At 40.8% G+C, this 14,977-nt stretch overlaps 1 protein-coding gene across 2 annotated transcripts in view; it reads right to left on the bottom strand.

Moving 5' to 3' along the window:
• ZMAT2 (zinc finger matrin-type 2) overlaps window positions 1–14,977 on the bottom strand; it is a 149,700-nt gene that overhangs the window by 12,551 nt on the left and 122,172 nt on the right. For both annotated transcript variants that reach the window (XM_070940841.1, XM_070940840.1), the window contains exon 4: window positions 12,510–12,583. In XM_070940841.1, the coding sequence (XP_070796942.1) occupies window positions 12,510–12,583 (74 nt within the window). The remainder of the gene's footprint in view (window positions 1–12,509; window positions 12,584–14,977) is intronic.

The following is a 14,977-nucleotide window of genomic DNA, read 5'->3' as shown; positions in this document are numbered from 1 at the left end:
AAAAAGAGAAGCAACATACCACGGCTAAGAAAAAGCTAAGGAACTTGCTCCTGTGATTAAAGGTCGGAATCAATTAAGTTGTAGAAAATTCAGGATAAATAATAAAAGCTATGTTTTCTTTCAAAGGTATATTTAGTTAGGAATCTGTGATTAGACCTTTAATTTAAATATGAGCCAGCAGTATACTGCAACTGCCAAAAAAGCCAACATAGTTCCAGGCTGCATAAACAGAGGAATAGAATCAAGAGCACGTGAAGTGTTAATACCACTTTATAGTGCCTTGGTAAGGCCACACTTGGAATACTGCATCCAGTTTTGGCTGCCACGATGTAAAAAAGATGTTTAGAAAGAGTGCAGAGAAGAGCAACAAAGATGATTATGGGTCTGCAGGCTAAAACATATAAAGTACAGTTGCTGGAACTGGGTATGTTTAGTTTGATGAAAAAGACTAGGGGTGACATGATAGCCATGTTCCAATATTTCAGGGGCTGCCACAAAGAAGAGGGAGTCAAGCTTCCAAAGCACCTGAGGGCAGGACAAGAAGCAATGGATGGAAACTAATCAAGGAGAGAAGCAACCTAGAACTAAAGAGAAATTTCCTGGCAGTTAGAACAATTAATCAGTGGAACAACTTGCCTCCAGAAGTTGTAAATGCTCCAACACTGGAAGTTTTTAAGAAGACATTGGATAACCACTTGTTTGAAGTGATGTAGGATTTCCTGCCTAAGCAGGAGCTTAGACTAGAAAACCTGCAAGCTCCCTTCCAACTCTGTTATTCTATTATATTTAATTTGTGTGTGCTAATTAAAATCCTTAAAGATTCTAGCAATTTATCATCTCTGATATTTATTTTACCTATGTAAACCCAGTATTGTAAACATTTGTGCAACCTGGAATAGAGTTTAAATTAGAAGTATATCAATATTATCTTGTTGCCTATCCAGAGCCATACATATTCTTTTTCCTTTTTCCTTTGAACACCTGTTTTGAATGGCCCTATATGTTACTTTTTTGCCCAATATTTTACATGTGACTACTTAAAATCAGGCTGGATTTGATTTAAATCGAGTTGATTTAAATCATGATTTAAATCACTAGTAAAAAGGCTTGATTTAAATCAACTCAATTTAAATCATAATTTTTAAAGAGCAACTGTCATCTCTGCTACTCCTTTGACCCACTGTTGACTCACCCGATAGTCCCAGTGTTGCAGAATATACAGCCTCATGCTACTTTCATGCTGAATAAACTAAATTATTTATGTATCTTAAATAGAAAACTATCTTACGATAGATTTTTACCCCAAAAGTTTTTTATTAAAATAAATTCGATAAAAATCAAAAAAATCTGATTTAAATAAAAAAAATCTGATTTTTTTGATTTTTTTTAAAAAAATCATTGATTTTTATCCACCCTGCTTAAAATTAAAAAGGGATTTTTATATTCTAGTTATTTTGCACTTATTTATCATGTTAGGGGCATGGTGGCTTACATAGTTAAGTCGCTGCGTTGGAGTTTAGCAAGCCCGTGTTTAAGACCCAAGTGCTACTACTTGGTGGGGTGAGCTACTGTCATTCATTTCAGCTCCTTGATGGGGACATGAAAGGAGTCCTCATGGATTTCCCACACACACACACCCTGGCAACAGTGATATTGCCGGCTAATTTTTTCAACCTGGAAGCACCGTAAACAGTGCTCCAACACTAATGGGACAGAGATTTATCATGTTTTATTTATTTATACTTTATTTATATTTGTGATTTATATATATAAATAAATCTCATATGTTTACGTGTGTGCATGTCTCTGTATGAGTATATATTTATTTTCTTTAGAGAGAGAGCATCAGAATTTCATTTTTAATGTGTGCCCATGTGTTCACAGAAAAAAGTGATATAAAGGGTATCTTATCTTATCCATTGTAATTTTATACATAATTTTATTAATCTCTTGTGAAAGTGATCTTTCTCTGAAAGAAGTAGGGGGACCTGATTTCCTAATCATGTGTTTCATGCAACAAGGTCAGAAATTGATGTTACAAATTTCACGACTCTCAGCTTTTATTTTATTTGCCCATAAGGCACCTGTGGAGTCCCTGTCTATTTCACACAGAGGTTAGAGTATCATTCCCCTGTAAGACAGTACCAGTAGCTACCAAATCGCTACACTGAGGCAGGAATTCAGTGCCAATATGTATAAACCCTAACAGTTTCTTGGAAGTGAGGTAGGAGAATTCCATTCTTGTCCTTTGCAGGAGGCTGAGGTAAAGACTACCTTTTGGAATTTTTTTAGTTCTGCAGGAAGAGGGAACAAGAGGGAATAGGGCAGGGGTATATAGAACCATGTATGGTGGAAAGTGAAGACATAGATACTGTTCTCTCCCTTTTACAATGGCAGTCTTCTATTAAAACTAAATATAGAGAGGCTCAAGAATAATAAAAGGAAATACTTTTTACGCAATGTATAGTTCAGGTGTGGAACGTGCTGATAATAGATATGATGATGGTTACCAATTTAAATGGTTTTAAAGGGGACCAGACAAATGTCTATGGAGGAACAAGTTATCAATGGTCTTGAGGACAGTTTGCTAGTTTAAGCCATACTGGGCAGTATGACTTAAACTACTAGGGGAAAACAATGAAAAGAACTACCACCATCTCAGCTATGATTGTGACATTTCTGAAAGAATCAGATGGGTCAATGTGTGATGCAGGATGTTGGTTCTTGGCCTAAACCAGTTGGGCTATAAATACATTCCATCTATTTCTGTCAGCTAGAATGTTTCTATGTTTTCCATGGTATGAAATGCAATCAGGGTTCTTTCTCTTTTGCTTGTGCTGTGGCTTCTATATTGAAAGGAAAGCTGGATGAAATTTCTACAAAAAATCAGCTTTTAATCAGTGATTATAGAGAAATCCAGCTAACATAAATATATGGATATAATATTGTGTTTGCTTTCTCTTTACTTATGGGGGCTTTCCATCTTTACCATTCACAACTCTCTACATTTATTGCAAGTAAATGTGCAATTACTAAACAGCAGAATGAGTTTATAAATGGCACAGTGTTGAATAATTCAAAAGCAAAACAACCTGGCATTTAAGATTTATTAAGGCAAAAAACAGTGGTAAAGTCAGGCACATAAGAATGTGAAAAAAGAAAACAGCATTACTTGGAAATGTACTATGTTTATTAATATTCCATTTTAAAGGAGTCAAAAGAAATTACAATGAAAAATACAACAACAAAAATAATTAAATTATATCAATTGACCTAATGGTGAGGAGTACATAGGTAACCAAAGCAGATTCTTAATCTGTCCTTCTCTCTTGTTCTTTCTCATGGGAGATTTAGCAGTTGGTGAGCAGAGGAAACAATCCAGAGGTTCAAACAAGATTTTTCCCACTCACCTCTCCCAATACCTGCGAGATGGGTCAGAAGAACTTTCAGTGAAGATCTGTTGTCTAATGTATGGGGAGGGAGATGGAAAGAGATTTGAATGGGAAGTTCTGATGCAAGAGTGGATGAGCTCACATAGTCCATGATATATTGGTCAGAGACTATTACTACAGAAAAAAAACTAGAAGTCATTCTCCACAGCTCATGGAGTTTGCCTCCATATCTCAAACAATTTGTGTGGAATGGCTCATGATAGAGAGAAGCTTTATCTCTCTCCATAGCATCATCTTACAGGAGGAATTTAGAGACATGATGGATAGTAGATTTTTCAAGATAAAGACATAGTATATAGAGGAAGCCTCTCTGTGGCCTTATTTCATTTGATCTTCATGTGCAGACATCCTAAAATTAAAGAAGTCTGAAAGTGGTTTATGGGAAAGAATGGATGAAAAAGAGAACATTTTATCTCAAGCCCTCTAAATGTTACCTGTAAAGATTATAGGATTTTAGGATTCCAGGATTACTGGCAAAGAACTACAGGTAGTCCTCAGTTTACAATCACAACTGGGGGGGGGGGGAGGTAGAACTTCCACTGCTAAGTGATGCAATCATTAAGTGAATTGCACCACATTTTACAACCTTTTTTGCCACAATTGTTAAACAAATCATATGGTCATTAAGTGAATCTGGCTTCCCCCATTGACTTTGCTCATTGGATGCCCCCTAGGAAGGTTGAAAATGGCAATCAAATGACACCAGGATGCAACAACATTCGTAAACCCATGGTGGTTTCCTAGCACCCAAATTTCAGTTATGTGACCTTGAGGATGCTGGAACAGTTATAAGTGCAAGGACCGATTATAAGTCACTTTTTTCAGTACTGTCATAATTTCAAATGGTTGTTAAATGGTCATAAGTCAAGGACTACCTTTATAACAAAACCAGCATAGCATTCAAATTTCAAGTAGTTAATGAATGCCTCAATATTGAAAAAGGTCACATTATATAATAAAAAGGATGCTTGTTGTTCAATCAATCAAGACCCAAAACTTAAAAATTATTGTGCCTTTCTTTTTTCTTGGGCCACCAAATAATATGGAAGCAGCTGTTGTGGTCCGCCAGCAGCCTGTGGAGCTGGCAGCAGAGTCGGACAGTGAGGAGGCTGGGGAAGAACATGGGCCAGTCCTGGAGTCTGGGGAAGGCTCGGACGAGGGCTCTGCGTCGCAGGCAGAGAAAGGGCCACCTGGGAGGTATGTGCTGCCTCTGGAGCCTCCAGAATCAGACCTCAGTGAGGCAGAGGAACAGGGGGGGCCTGTTCCCAATGCACGCATGCGCAGAGCTGCCAGAAAGCAAGAACAGTTAAAACAAAAGGGACGACTCGGGAGTAGGGCTTGGAGATGATTGGCCCCTCCCATAAGACTTAAAAGAAGAGCAAAGGCCCGTGGGCCTTTGCAGGAAGCAACGTTGTTAATTCTGTGAAGTTTAAAGTATGAAGCTCTGTTTGATTCTGGATTCCGTGTGGCTTTGCCAATTAGGTCTTTGGCAGCGTGTCAAGAGAGATAAAGGTGGGTAATTATCAGCCTTATCCCAAAGGACTCTTTACAACTATTTGGGACTCATCTGTAAATGAATGGAATTTACAGCTGTTAAAATAAAACAGGTTTTTGGGACTACTCGTATGTTTTACTGATTCAGGAGGCCTAGGTCAGAACAGCAGCAGAATAGAATATGTTTCTTAACTTTACTTTGGAGTAAAGAATGGGTTTTCTTAGGTATATGGAAAAACCCCTAGAATGGCAAAATTGGTGGAGGAAAATCAATTGCTTACTTAATAAATTATAGAGTTTAATAAATTATATATAATTAATAAATTATAATAAATATAGTTGCAAAGAACTCTGTATGTTAAAACCTAAATCATGAATTATATCTGACATAGAAAGCAGCAGCAAATATTAATTTAATGCCCTGCTGTTCAACTTCTACAATTTGGATGTCATCCAATCAAGAAACAAACTAACTAACCACTCCTTACATTTTCATCTGAGCAAGGGAGTTCACAAAGATAATTTTTGTTGCATTTAGCTAAGCCTTCCTATCTTCTCCATTTTAAAGGTCTTTTAAGATTAATTTGTACCAAAAAATAATCCAGGAAAACACTCATTTTTCACTTGAATGATTTCACATACCCCATATCATAACATTTACCCATTTACCACACATTTGCTAGTTCAGAATATTCTGCAACAGAAATCTCAAAGTACCGTATTTTCCGGCGTATAAGACGACTTTTTAACACAGGAAAATCTTCTCAAAAGTCGGGGGTCGTCTTATACGCCGGGTATAAGCCTACAATATCTACCTTGACAGATTGATGGAAGCGGTAAGAGCGGCTACTACCATCTCTAGTCATTGCTAGAGATTTCTAACCCGAATCTGAGTTGCCATCGCTGACCGATGACGCTACGGGAGCGCCGACAACTTTGAGGGGCCGATCTCGTCAAGGCTGCATGCCGCTGAATGCTTGACCCAGCTGGTTGCTGAGCGGAGCTTCCCCCACCGTCCCAGGCATCCAGGTGGATATTACTGACGCTCCGACTTCCCCAGACAGCTGGGGCTCGCCATCACTGGGGGTCAGCTGGGGAAGTCAGAGCATCGGTAATATCCACCTGGATGCCTGGGATGGTGGGGGAAGCTCCGCACAGCAACCAGCTGGGTCAAGCATTCAGCGGCATGCAGCCTTGATGAGATCGGCACAGCTTTCCCTTAATGTTGTCGGCACTCCCATAGCGTCATCGGTTTGCCCGACACTTAGTTGCTAGCTGTCTAGGTCGTCGTCCTCGAGTAGCAACTCCTGTCTGTCTTGGTGGGGAGCGACAGCCGCATCCCGCCGCCAGGCAAAGGCTGGAGAAGCCCGCCAGGCTGTCCGCACTCACCTTCCCTCCGAAAGCCCCTTCATCTCACCCGCCCCAGGGCGGAGGGCTGCCTTTCGCAGAGCAGCTGCCTCCGCCTCCTCCTCCCTTCAGTCTGTCTCCTGCGCGCGGAGGCTGCGTCTGCTGCTCCCGGCTCCTCTGCCCCCTCCCGTTCCTCCCCAGCTGCAGCTAGCCTGGCTTTTCGTGACAGCAGGCAGCAGACCCGGAGCCACGGGAAGAAAGGAGTGGGACCGCGGGAGGGAGGGGGGAAGGGAGGACAAGCTTCCTGCCCAGCCCCTCGCGCCTATTCGCAGCCTCTACTGAAACCTGCAGGGTCGGATGTGCAAAGGAGCCGGACCGGCCTCTGCCTGCCACCTTCCTTCCGAAAGCCCCTTCATCTCACCCACCCCAGGGCGGAGGGCTGCCTTTCGCAGAGCAGCTGCCTCCGCCTCCTCCTCCCTTCAGTCTGACTCCTGCGCGCGGAGGCTGCGTCTGCTGCTCCCGGCTCCTCCGCCCCCTCCCGTTCCTCCCCGGCTGCTGCCCAGCTGCAGCTAGTCTGGTTCTTCATGACAGCAGGCAGCAGACCCGGAGCCGCAGGAAGAAAGGAGCGGGGCCGCGGGAGGGAGGGGGGAAGGGAGGACGAGCTCACGCGCCTATTCGCAGCCTCTACTGAAACCTGCAGGGTCGGATATGCAAAGGAGCCGGACCGGCCTCTGCCCGCCAACTGGCCCAGCGGCGAGGGAAGAAAAGTTATTCTCCCGCGGGGGCTTGCCTGGGTTTTTCATCAGTTGCAGGGCCTCTTCTTTGGTCACATTCCGGCGCAATTCCCTTTCGGCAAAGGGCAACTAACCCAGTGCTCTGCCACTCTGGTGCAAACTTCTCTGCAGGCTTGTCGATGCTGCAGATCTGTTTTATTCGGGGAGCTGCTTCTTCCCACTCTCCCCGCCCCCCCCGGAAAAAAAATCCCCTGTCAAAAGGGAAGGCCGTGACTTGGCCGTAGTTCATTAAGCCTCTTTTAAGTTCGCCACGGCATCGGCCAGTGCAGAAGCGAAGACGCAGGAGGGGATCCAGTTTCAAAGTCAAACCCCCCCCCCTTCGGCTGGAGGCTGAGAATTTCTTGGGGAAATACATTGGGGAACAAAATCCGTTGAAGGAACCAGCTTCCAAACTTCCACGTTAGAAGCGGTTCTAAGCGCCTTCACCAAAAGCAGATAAATGCCTCGCTTCAGTTTCGACCTTCTTGCTGTGGGGCACTTTGGGGAGGTGATCGTGCATGCAAGTCCTCCTAGGCTCTTCCAGCCTACCTCGCTGTACTTTAAAAAAAGGACCGTATGGAGAATGTTATCCAATTGCTCATATAGCACATCGCCAAATAAGGCACTCCGTAAAACTTTGCCCATCCCGCAAGAGAAAAAAGGCATTGTAGCTCCAAAAGAAGCCGTTCAAATGCACATTTCTAGAGTTAGGGATGACCTTCACTGAGAGTAACTTTCTACAATTGCATGTTCCAAACTTGAATCCTCCAGGTGTGTTTTGATTTCAATTCATACAATCCCCAGCCAGCACAACATTAAACAGTACATGTTCAACCCAGCAAACTAGTTTCACCTTCTTCATTGCAGTGAAATAAAACAACCTAGTTTAGGTAATAATAAACTATATTTAGAATGCTCTTTATTAGCCTTTGTTACCTATTAAATAAAACTAACCTTATTTCCACTGATCCTCTCATTTATAGGGAACTCAATTGCAAAAATCTATTATATGTACCCTAGACCAGAATGTTGGGTCTCTTCACAAGATAAAAGACCAACAATATGTAAACATACTACCAAACATGGACATAATTTCCAACCCAAAGCCTGTCCATCTAGTATCCTAATTTAAAGCTAGGGGGAAACAAGTTTTTTAAAAAATCACTCAAAGGTGGGCATTTCCCCAGACAGCTGGGGCTCGCCATCACTGGGGGTCAGCTGAGGAAGTCAGAGCGTTGGTAATATCCACCTGGATGCCTGGGGGAAGCTCCACTCAGCAACCAGATGGGTCCAGCATTCAGCGGCATGCAGCCTTGACGAGATCGGCACAGCTTCCCAAATCTGAGTTGCCGGCGCTGACCGATGACGCTACGGGAGTGCCAACAACATTGAGGGGAAGCTGTGCCAATCTCATCAAGGCTGCATGGGTGACAGGACAGGGTGACAGGAAAAAAACCTGGTATGAAATACCATATTGAAATCAAATCTGATATTTTTAAATTTTTATTTGGTGTGCGTTGGAAGAGGGGTAGTCTTATACAGCGAGTATAGCCCAAACCCTATATTTTAACAGGAAAAGTAGGGGATCGTCTTATACGCCCAGTCGTCTTATACACCAGAAAATACGGTACTAAGGGCAAATAAAATTCTGATTTTAGATAACCATCACTATATTTCCTACCATGTTTTCCCAAAAATAAGATCCTGTCTTATATTTTTTTGAACCCTGAAATAAGCGCTTGGCCTTATTGCCATGCGTTCAAAAGCCCGATTGCACTTATTATCAGGGGTAGTCATACCTTCTTTTTGGGGGTGCTTGTGAGAGACCACAGCACAGCATATATAGGCTCAGATGGTAACTGCACTTGAAATTTGTTCACATTTTAATATTCATGATATGTTAAGATAAATCAGACAAGAAAGCCAACTTCCTAAATTTGACTAAAATTACTTTATTGATACAGGCTATAGTAACAGAATCTTGACGTTTGACAGCAGTTCTCTTTCCCTCCCTCTTATACTCCAGGAAATTGGGGTAGAACCAATTACCAAATGCTTATGTTATCTTTGTTTCCCATACATAAAGCATATTTGTATACATGCTATTGAAGTCCTATCTGTATAGTTTCTCCCAGGTCATCTCTGTGGCGTTCTAAACAATGTTACATATATGTTTCATTAACTAATTTCCAGCCATTGATCCATTCTCATGAACATGCATAAGGAGGAAGCTGAGATGGAGAGTGGCTCTCTCTCACCAGCACTGACATGCCCAGAGAGGTGGGGCTTGGGCAGTGATCAAGCTTTGACTGGTGGACATAAGGAAGCTGTAGAGGATCACCTCTTGGAACTTGGTGGTCTGCAGACCACACTTCAAGATCCATTAGCTTAACAGAGGAATACATGAATTGCATATAGAAGTTACTGGAGTCTCTCAGATCTTTGATAACTGCTGAGAATCAAGAAAAACAATAATGAGACAGGATGAACCAATCAATGATTGGTTCTGTATGAGATAGATTAGTAAGTCTAATATGTCCCACAGAATAAATCCTGCATTCATGGCTACTTTACAATCAAACAAAATGATGACTATCTATTGACTAAGATCAAAGATCTACACCCAGGCTGGAAATCACTGTAATTTCTTTTATTCTTGTGAACAGCTCTGAATCATTTAGAATTGGGCTGCATAGACTTATAAATAATAATAATGATAATTTTATTATTATTTTATTATTGTAATAATATAGTACCAATAGTAATAGTCACCTTGAGTGCAATTCCAAAACATATGGAGCACCATTTGACTACTATCAGTACTGACTAATCAATCAATTGCAAAAGTCAGCTTTACTTGGAACAGTTTACATTCTGCTACAATACCTTTAACACCATTGAACAATATCCACCTACCCTAACTCCTGGGTGGATAAAAATGTCAAGTCCAGTCTAAACATTTGAGTGACAGTGTGAATAACAACAACAACAACAATAATAATAATCCCTCAATAAGGCACTACCTTGAAGTGGTTCTGGGACTTGTGTCCTCTGAGGAAGATGAGAGATATGCCAGAGGTTCAACCATACTGGACAGGTCTCATCAGAGGAGTCTGACAAAGAGTGTCACTCCCATAAAAAATATGGTGAGACGTAAATTTCAGAAAGCCATACTAGCTCGGAAGTCACCTGGGTTAACAAGGTCCATGCTAGATGTTGGGAGTTCTTGGATATCTGGTGAAAAATGGGCTACAGGACTCAGGACTGTTGGCTGAGCAACTAGGGCCAGCAGCTGCAGAACTATTGGAAGAAAAGATGCTTACCCATTGCAAATACACAGTGATTGAAAACAAAGAAATAATGATCTGTTATTACAGATCAAGTCCAACAAGAAGAGAATATTTGAAACGAATGAACCAGTTCTGGAAAGAACAACATTCAGAATCAGAAATAACAAAACAGAGGCTAGCAGATCAACGTCAATTTATAATACAAAATAAAGTCTTCACAGAAGCAGAATTGGAAGAACTGGAAAGGTTTACCCGGGGCAAAGAAATCAAAGCCTTGCCAGAAATAACTCAGAATGTAGAGGCAAACCAGGGGGAGTTGGCAGTAGAGGATCCAACAGATATAAAATTGTTTTCATTTGGAAACTGGGCACCCTCTCCTCTGCCTCAGGAAGAACAAAGCCCTCTAACTAAAGAAATAAAGAATACAAACAAAGAATAACTGAGCATCTAGAACAGCATCAAAACATCAGAATAAAGTTGCCTACATTGAAGCTTGTTTCAAAGAAACAGCTAGCACAAGTGTTAAAAGATGCAAATAATGCAATATCAAGTATAAGCACTAACTCACTGCAAGAAACAAACCAACTAATGTACAGCATAGCTGCAGTTATATCTGAATACCTGGGATGCAAAGTCAACAGAGAAACCAAACCAAACAGTGCACCACAAAAATGGAAGACTAGACTGGAAAATAAGATCAGCAAGTTAGATCAGATGCAAGCAAGCTAGAACAGATGAAAAGAAAAGAAGCTGAAGAACAAAAAGACCAAAGAATACCTAATCAAGAATTAGAAACAAGGAAGAACAAGGAAGCACTGGAAATGATAAAGCAGCAAATAACAGCTATAGCCAAGATCAGCAGATACGAAGGTCAAATTGCAAATTATAGGCAGAACCTCTAATTTCAATCCAATCAGAAATGTTTTTCTACCAATCCATCAATGGAGAAACTGCAGTGAATCAGTCAGTACCTGACAAGGAAGAAACAGTGCAGTACTAGGCACAGATATGGGATAACCCAAAGAAATACAACAAGGATGCAGCTTGGTTAAAAGAGGTGGATAAGAATAAAAAAGAAGTTAAAGTGAAAGAACTAGTAATAATAGAAGAAATGGCAGAGAAAAGAGCAAGAACGATCAAGAATTGGTCAGCACCAGGTGAAGATGAAGTGCATGGTCATGCAGGGGTGTCAAACTTGTGGCCTGCAGGCTGCATGCATCACACGTTGGCCACGCACACACCAGTTTTAGAGAATGGGGAAAAAGTCACGATACGTCACATGACGACAACGTGGGTTTGATACCCCTGGTCTATACCCACTTCTTGCCAAGCAGTTTAACAACATACTACAAGGAGGTAAAATTGAAGAGTGATAATGATAATGGAGGTATGGGAAGACAAAGCACTATATGGCCAGTGCATTAAAAAAATAGCAGGGAAAGCAGATAATAACAAGACCTGGCAATGGTTACAAGCAGGAACTTTGAAGAAAGAGATCAAGCGACTAATTCTGGCTGCACAAGACCACTCCTTAAGGACAAATGAATACAAAGCCAGAATTGAGAAGACAGCAACAGACAGTAAGTGCCACATATGCAAAGAAGGTGAAGAAACAGTGGACCACCTGGTAAGCTGCTGCAAGAAGATTGCAGACTGACTACAAGCGGTGGCATGACAAAGTAGCAACAATGGTGCATTGGAAGATCTGCAAGAAATATCATTTGCTTGCAAGCAAGAACTGGTGGGACCATAAAATAGAGAAAGTCATAGAAAATGAAATTAAATTGCTCTGGAACTTTACAATTCAAGCAGATAGACACTTGCCACATAACACCCCAGACTTAACAACTGTCGATAAGAAAGACAAAATAGTCTGGATAGTGGACTACTTGAACACCATCGGCATTGACACATTCACCATCAGTCAACTGCAAAAGGCAGCTTCACTGGGTACAGCTTCCATCCTATGATGATATCTGTAACACCATCAAACATCCACATCTGCCTATCCCAGGTCCTTGGTAAGGACTTAATAGGTAGACAAAAAAGACAAACCCAGTCTGAGCATCTGGCTGACTGTGCGATGATTAATAATACTAACAAAACAACAACAATAATATCAAACTACTACATGAAAAACATGTTATACATACGTTTTTTGCCATTGATATGATCAAGGAAGTTGATGGAATCTTTCACTACACAGTCACATACATTACAATAATACCTGAGGAGAAGGAGAAGATAATCAATCATCAAATAGCTAATTCAACATTTTCAAATCAATTAATTGTCCCACCCAAAAGCAACAATATTATTAAGTTTCCAGAAGCAAGTTAAACCACAGCACCTTTTTTCTGGTTGGTACTAATATCTTGGAAATTATCTCCTAAATTGTTTGCATACAAAAAAAAAGATGCTAAGATCCTACGAAGTATGCAGTATGCAAATAATAGCAACAAAGATGATAAAGGGTTGGAGATTAAGGAGTATGATGAACAGTTGAGGGAGTTAAGCAGGTCTAGCCTGTCAAAGAGATGGATTAGAGGGGACAGTCTTCCAACTGTCCCCTCTGTCACAGGGAGGAAGGGGTCAACTTATTTTCCAAAGCAGCTGAGGGCAGGACTAGAAGTAATGGGTGGAAGCTTGTTAAAGAACTTTCTAGACTCTAGAAGGAAAACTTTTCTGTTAAATTGTTAAACAATGGAATAGCTTGCCTTCAGAGTTGTAGGTGCTCCATCACTGGTGGTTTTCAAAAATAAACTGGACAAAAAATTAACTGGGATGTTAGAAATGTGTTCAGCCTTGAGCAAGGGGTTGGACCAGAAGACTTCTAAGGTCCCTTCCAGCCCTATGATTATATGTCTTATATCAATTTGCAGCTTCCACATTCAGATAGTCCTCGACAGCACTGAACGAATGGTGGTTATGATTAATCCCCAGAATTCTCATATAGCCTCTTGCAATGCATCCTCCCTGAACCCCGCTATGTCCCACTTGCACCTTTCCGTACCTTCCTCAACTTTTGCTGCACCTGTCTCACAGCCCTATGCACCCCCTTCTGCCTTCCCCTACCTGGCAGCAGGAACTTTGTTTGCAAGTACCTGACACCTGCAATTTCCTGCTGGTTTCCCCACTGACCTGGATATAGGAAGTCAGCAGGAAGTTGCCTCACCTATGACCACAGGATTTGTTTAGCAAAGGCAATCAGAACTGCAGGGACTGCTGTCACTAAATGATGCAATTATACTTTATGACTACATCACCTACCGACAAAAATTCTGGTCCCAATTAGTCATGGACTACCATGACTTCATTAGTCATGGACTACCTCTATATAAAACATTTTTCTGGACTCCTATTCTTTGCTGTATGTACAGTTTCAGTCTTCCTTATTATACAGTATACTTGGAGTACACATAAGAGCTGACTGAGTTCAAGGGGTTCAGTTTGTTATTTGATATTTATATCTAAAGACAATACAAAAAGAAGAGGAACAATATTCAGTGGCCATAGGAGTTTTGAAAACAGACCTTGTCCTCAATGGCTAATTATAATCAATTTGTACCTAAGGCACAGCAGCAAATGGCATTCCCCAAGTCAAAATGCATAACTGTCATCAAAATGAGCCTAATTATTGTGGTGTATGAGACGAAATTTTCTGTAACAGCCATACTCTACAAGTAAAAAATTCATAAATAAATACAGCTTAAAATAATTTTCAGTTCTTTCATGACATCGAAAACCAAATGATCGCAAAGTAAACATCATCTATTTCATTCTGCATAACAATAAAACTAGCTGTTATTTTCTTCATTTTATCTTCAAGGACTGAGCTTTAAATTTCAGATCATGCATTGGAGGTTTCTCATTAATTTATGTAAGTTTTACTTATTTCATTTGTCATTCAAGACTTCCTGATCTTCTTATAAAGTGACAAGTAACTGTAAAGCCTGCAGTGCTATCCTACTTTAAAGTTTAATGTGTGTATTTGAACCATATCTTTCAAAGATCCTGGAGCACTGGGGAACCACCAGAGGATTGGGAAAGAGCTAGTAGGATTCCAATCTGCAAGGAGAAAAATAGGAAACTACAGATCAATCAGCCTCACATCAATATCTGAGAAGATCCTGGAAAAGATAATCAAACAACGGATCTGCAAACATCTAAAAACAAGCAAAGATATTAGTAGAAATCAACTGGGTTTGTCAAAAATAGATCATGCCAGACAAACCTTATAGCATTTTTGATAAAGTGACTAATTTAATGGATCAGGGGAATACTGTAAACACAGTTTATTTAGACTTTAGTAAGGCATTTGACAAAATAGACCAAGGCCTACTTCTTGGTAAGGTCTGTGATAGACAATGTCTACTTTTTTTTCTTTTTTTGTCTTTTTCTATTATGTTTTTGGTTTTAAAAATGTAAAACATTCAATAAAAACTATTAAAAAAACCCCCTGTTTTATATTTTTTTGAACCCCAAAATAAGCGCTTGGCCTTATTTTCGGGGAGGTCCTATTATTTTGGGGCACGGGGAGCAAGATGGGGCTCCTCTTGCCGTCTTACCTGATTTCCAACACTGCATTTAAATATTTTTGGGGAAGGCTTATTTTTGAGGG

Source organism: Pituophis catenifer, unplaced genomic scaffold, assembly GCF_029215685.1.
Source record: "Pituophis catenifer annectens isolate HBS135680 unplaced genomic scaffold, rPitCat1.0.hap2 SCAF_3, whole genome shotgun sequence".
NCBI lineage: Eukaryota > Metazoa > Chordata > Lepidosauria > Squamata > Colubridae > Pituophis > Pituophis catenifer.
The sequence above is the reverse complement of the archived record's forward strand: the minus strand, read 5'-3'. Positions and strand labels throughout refer to the sequence as shown.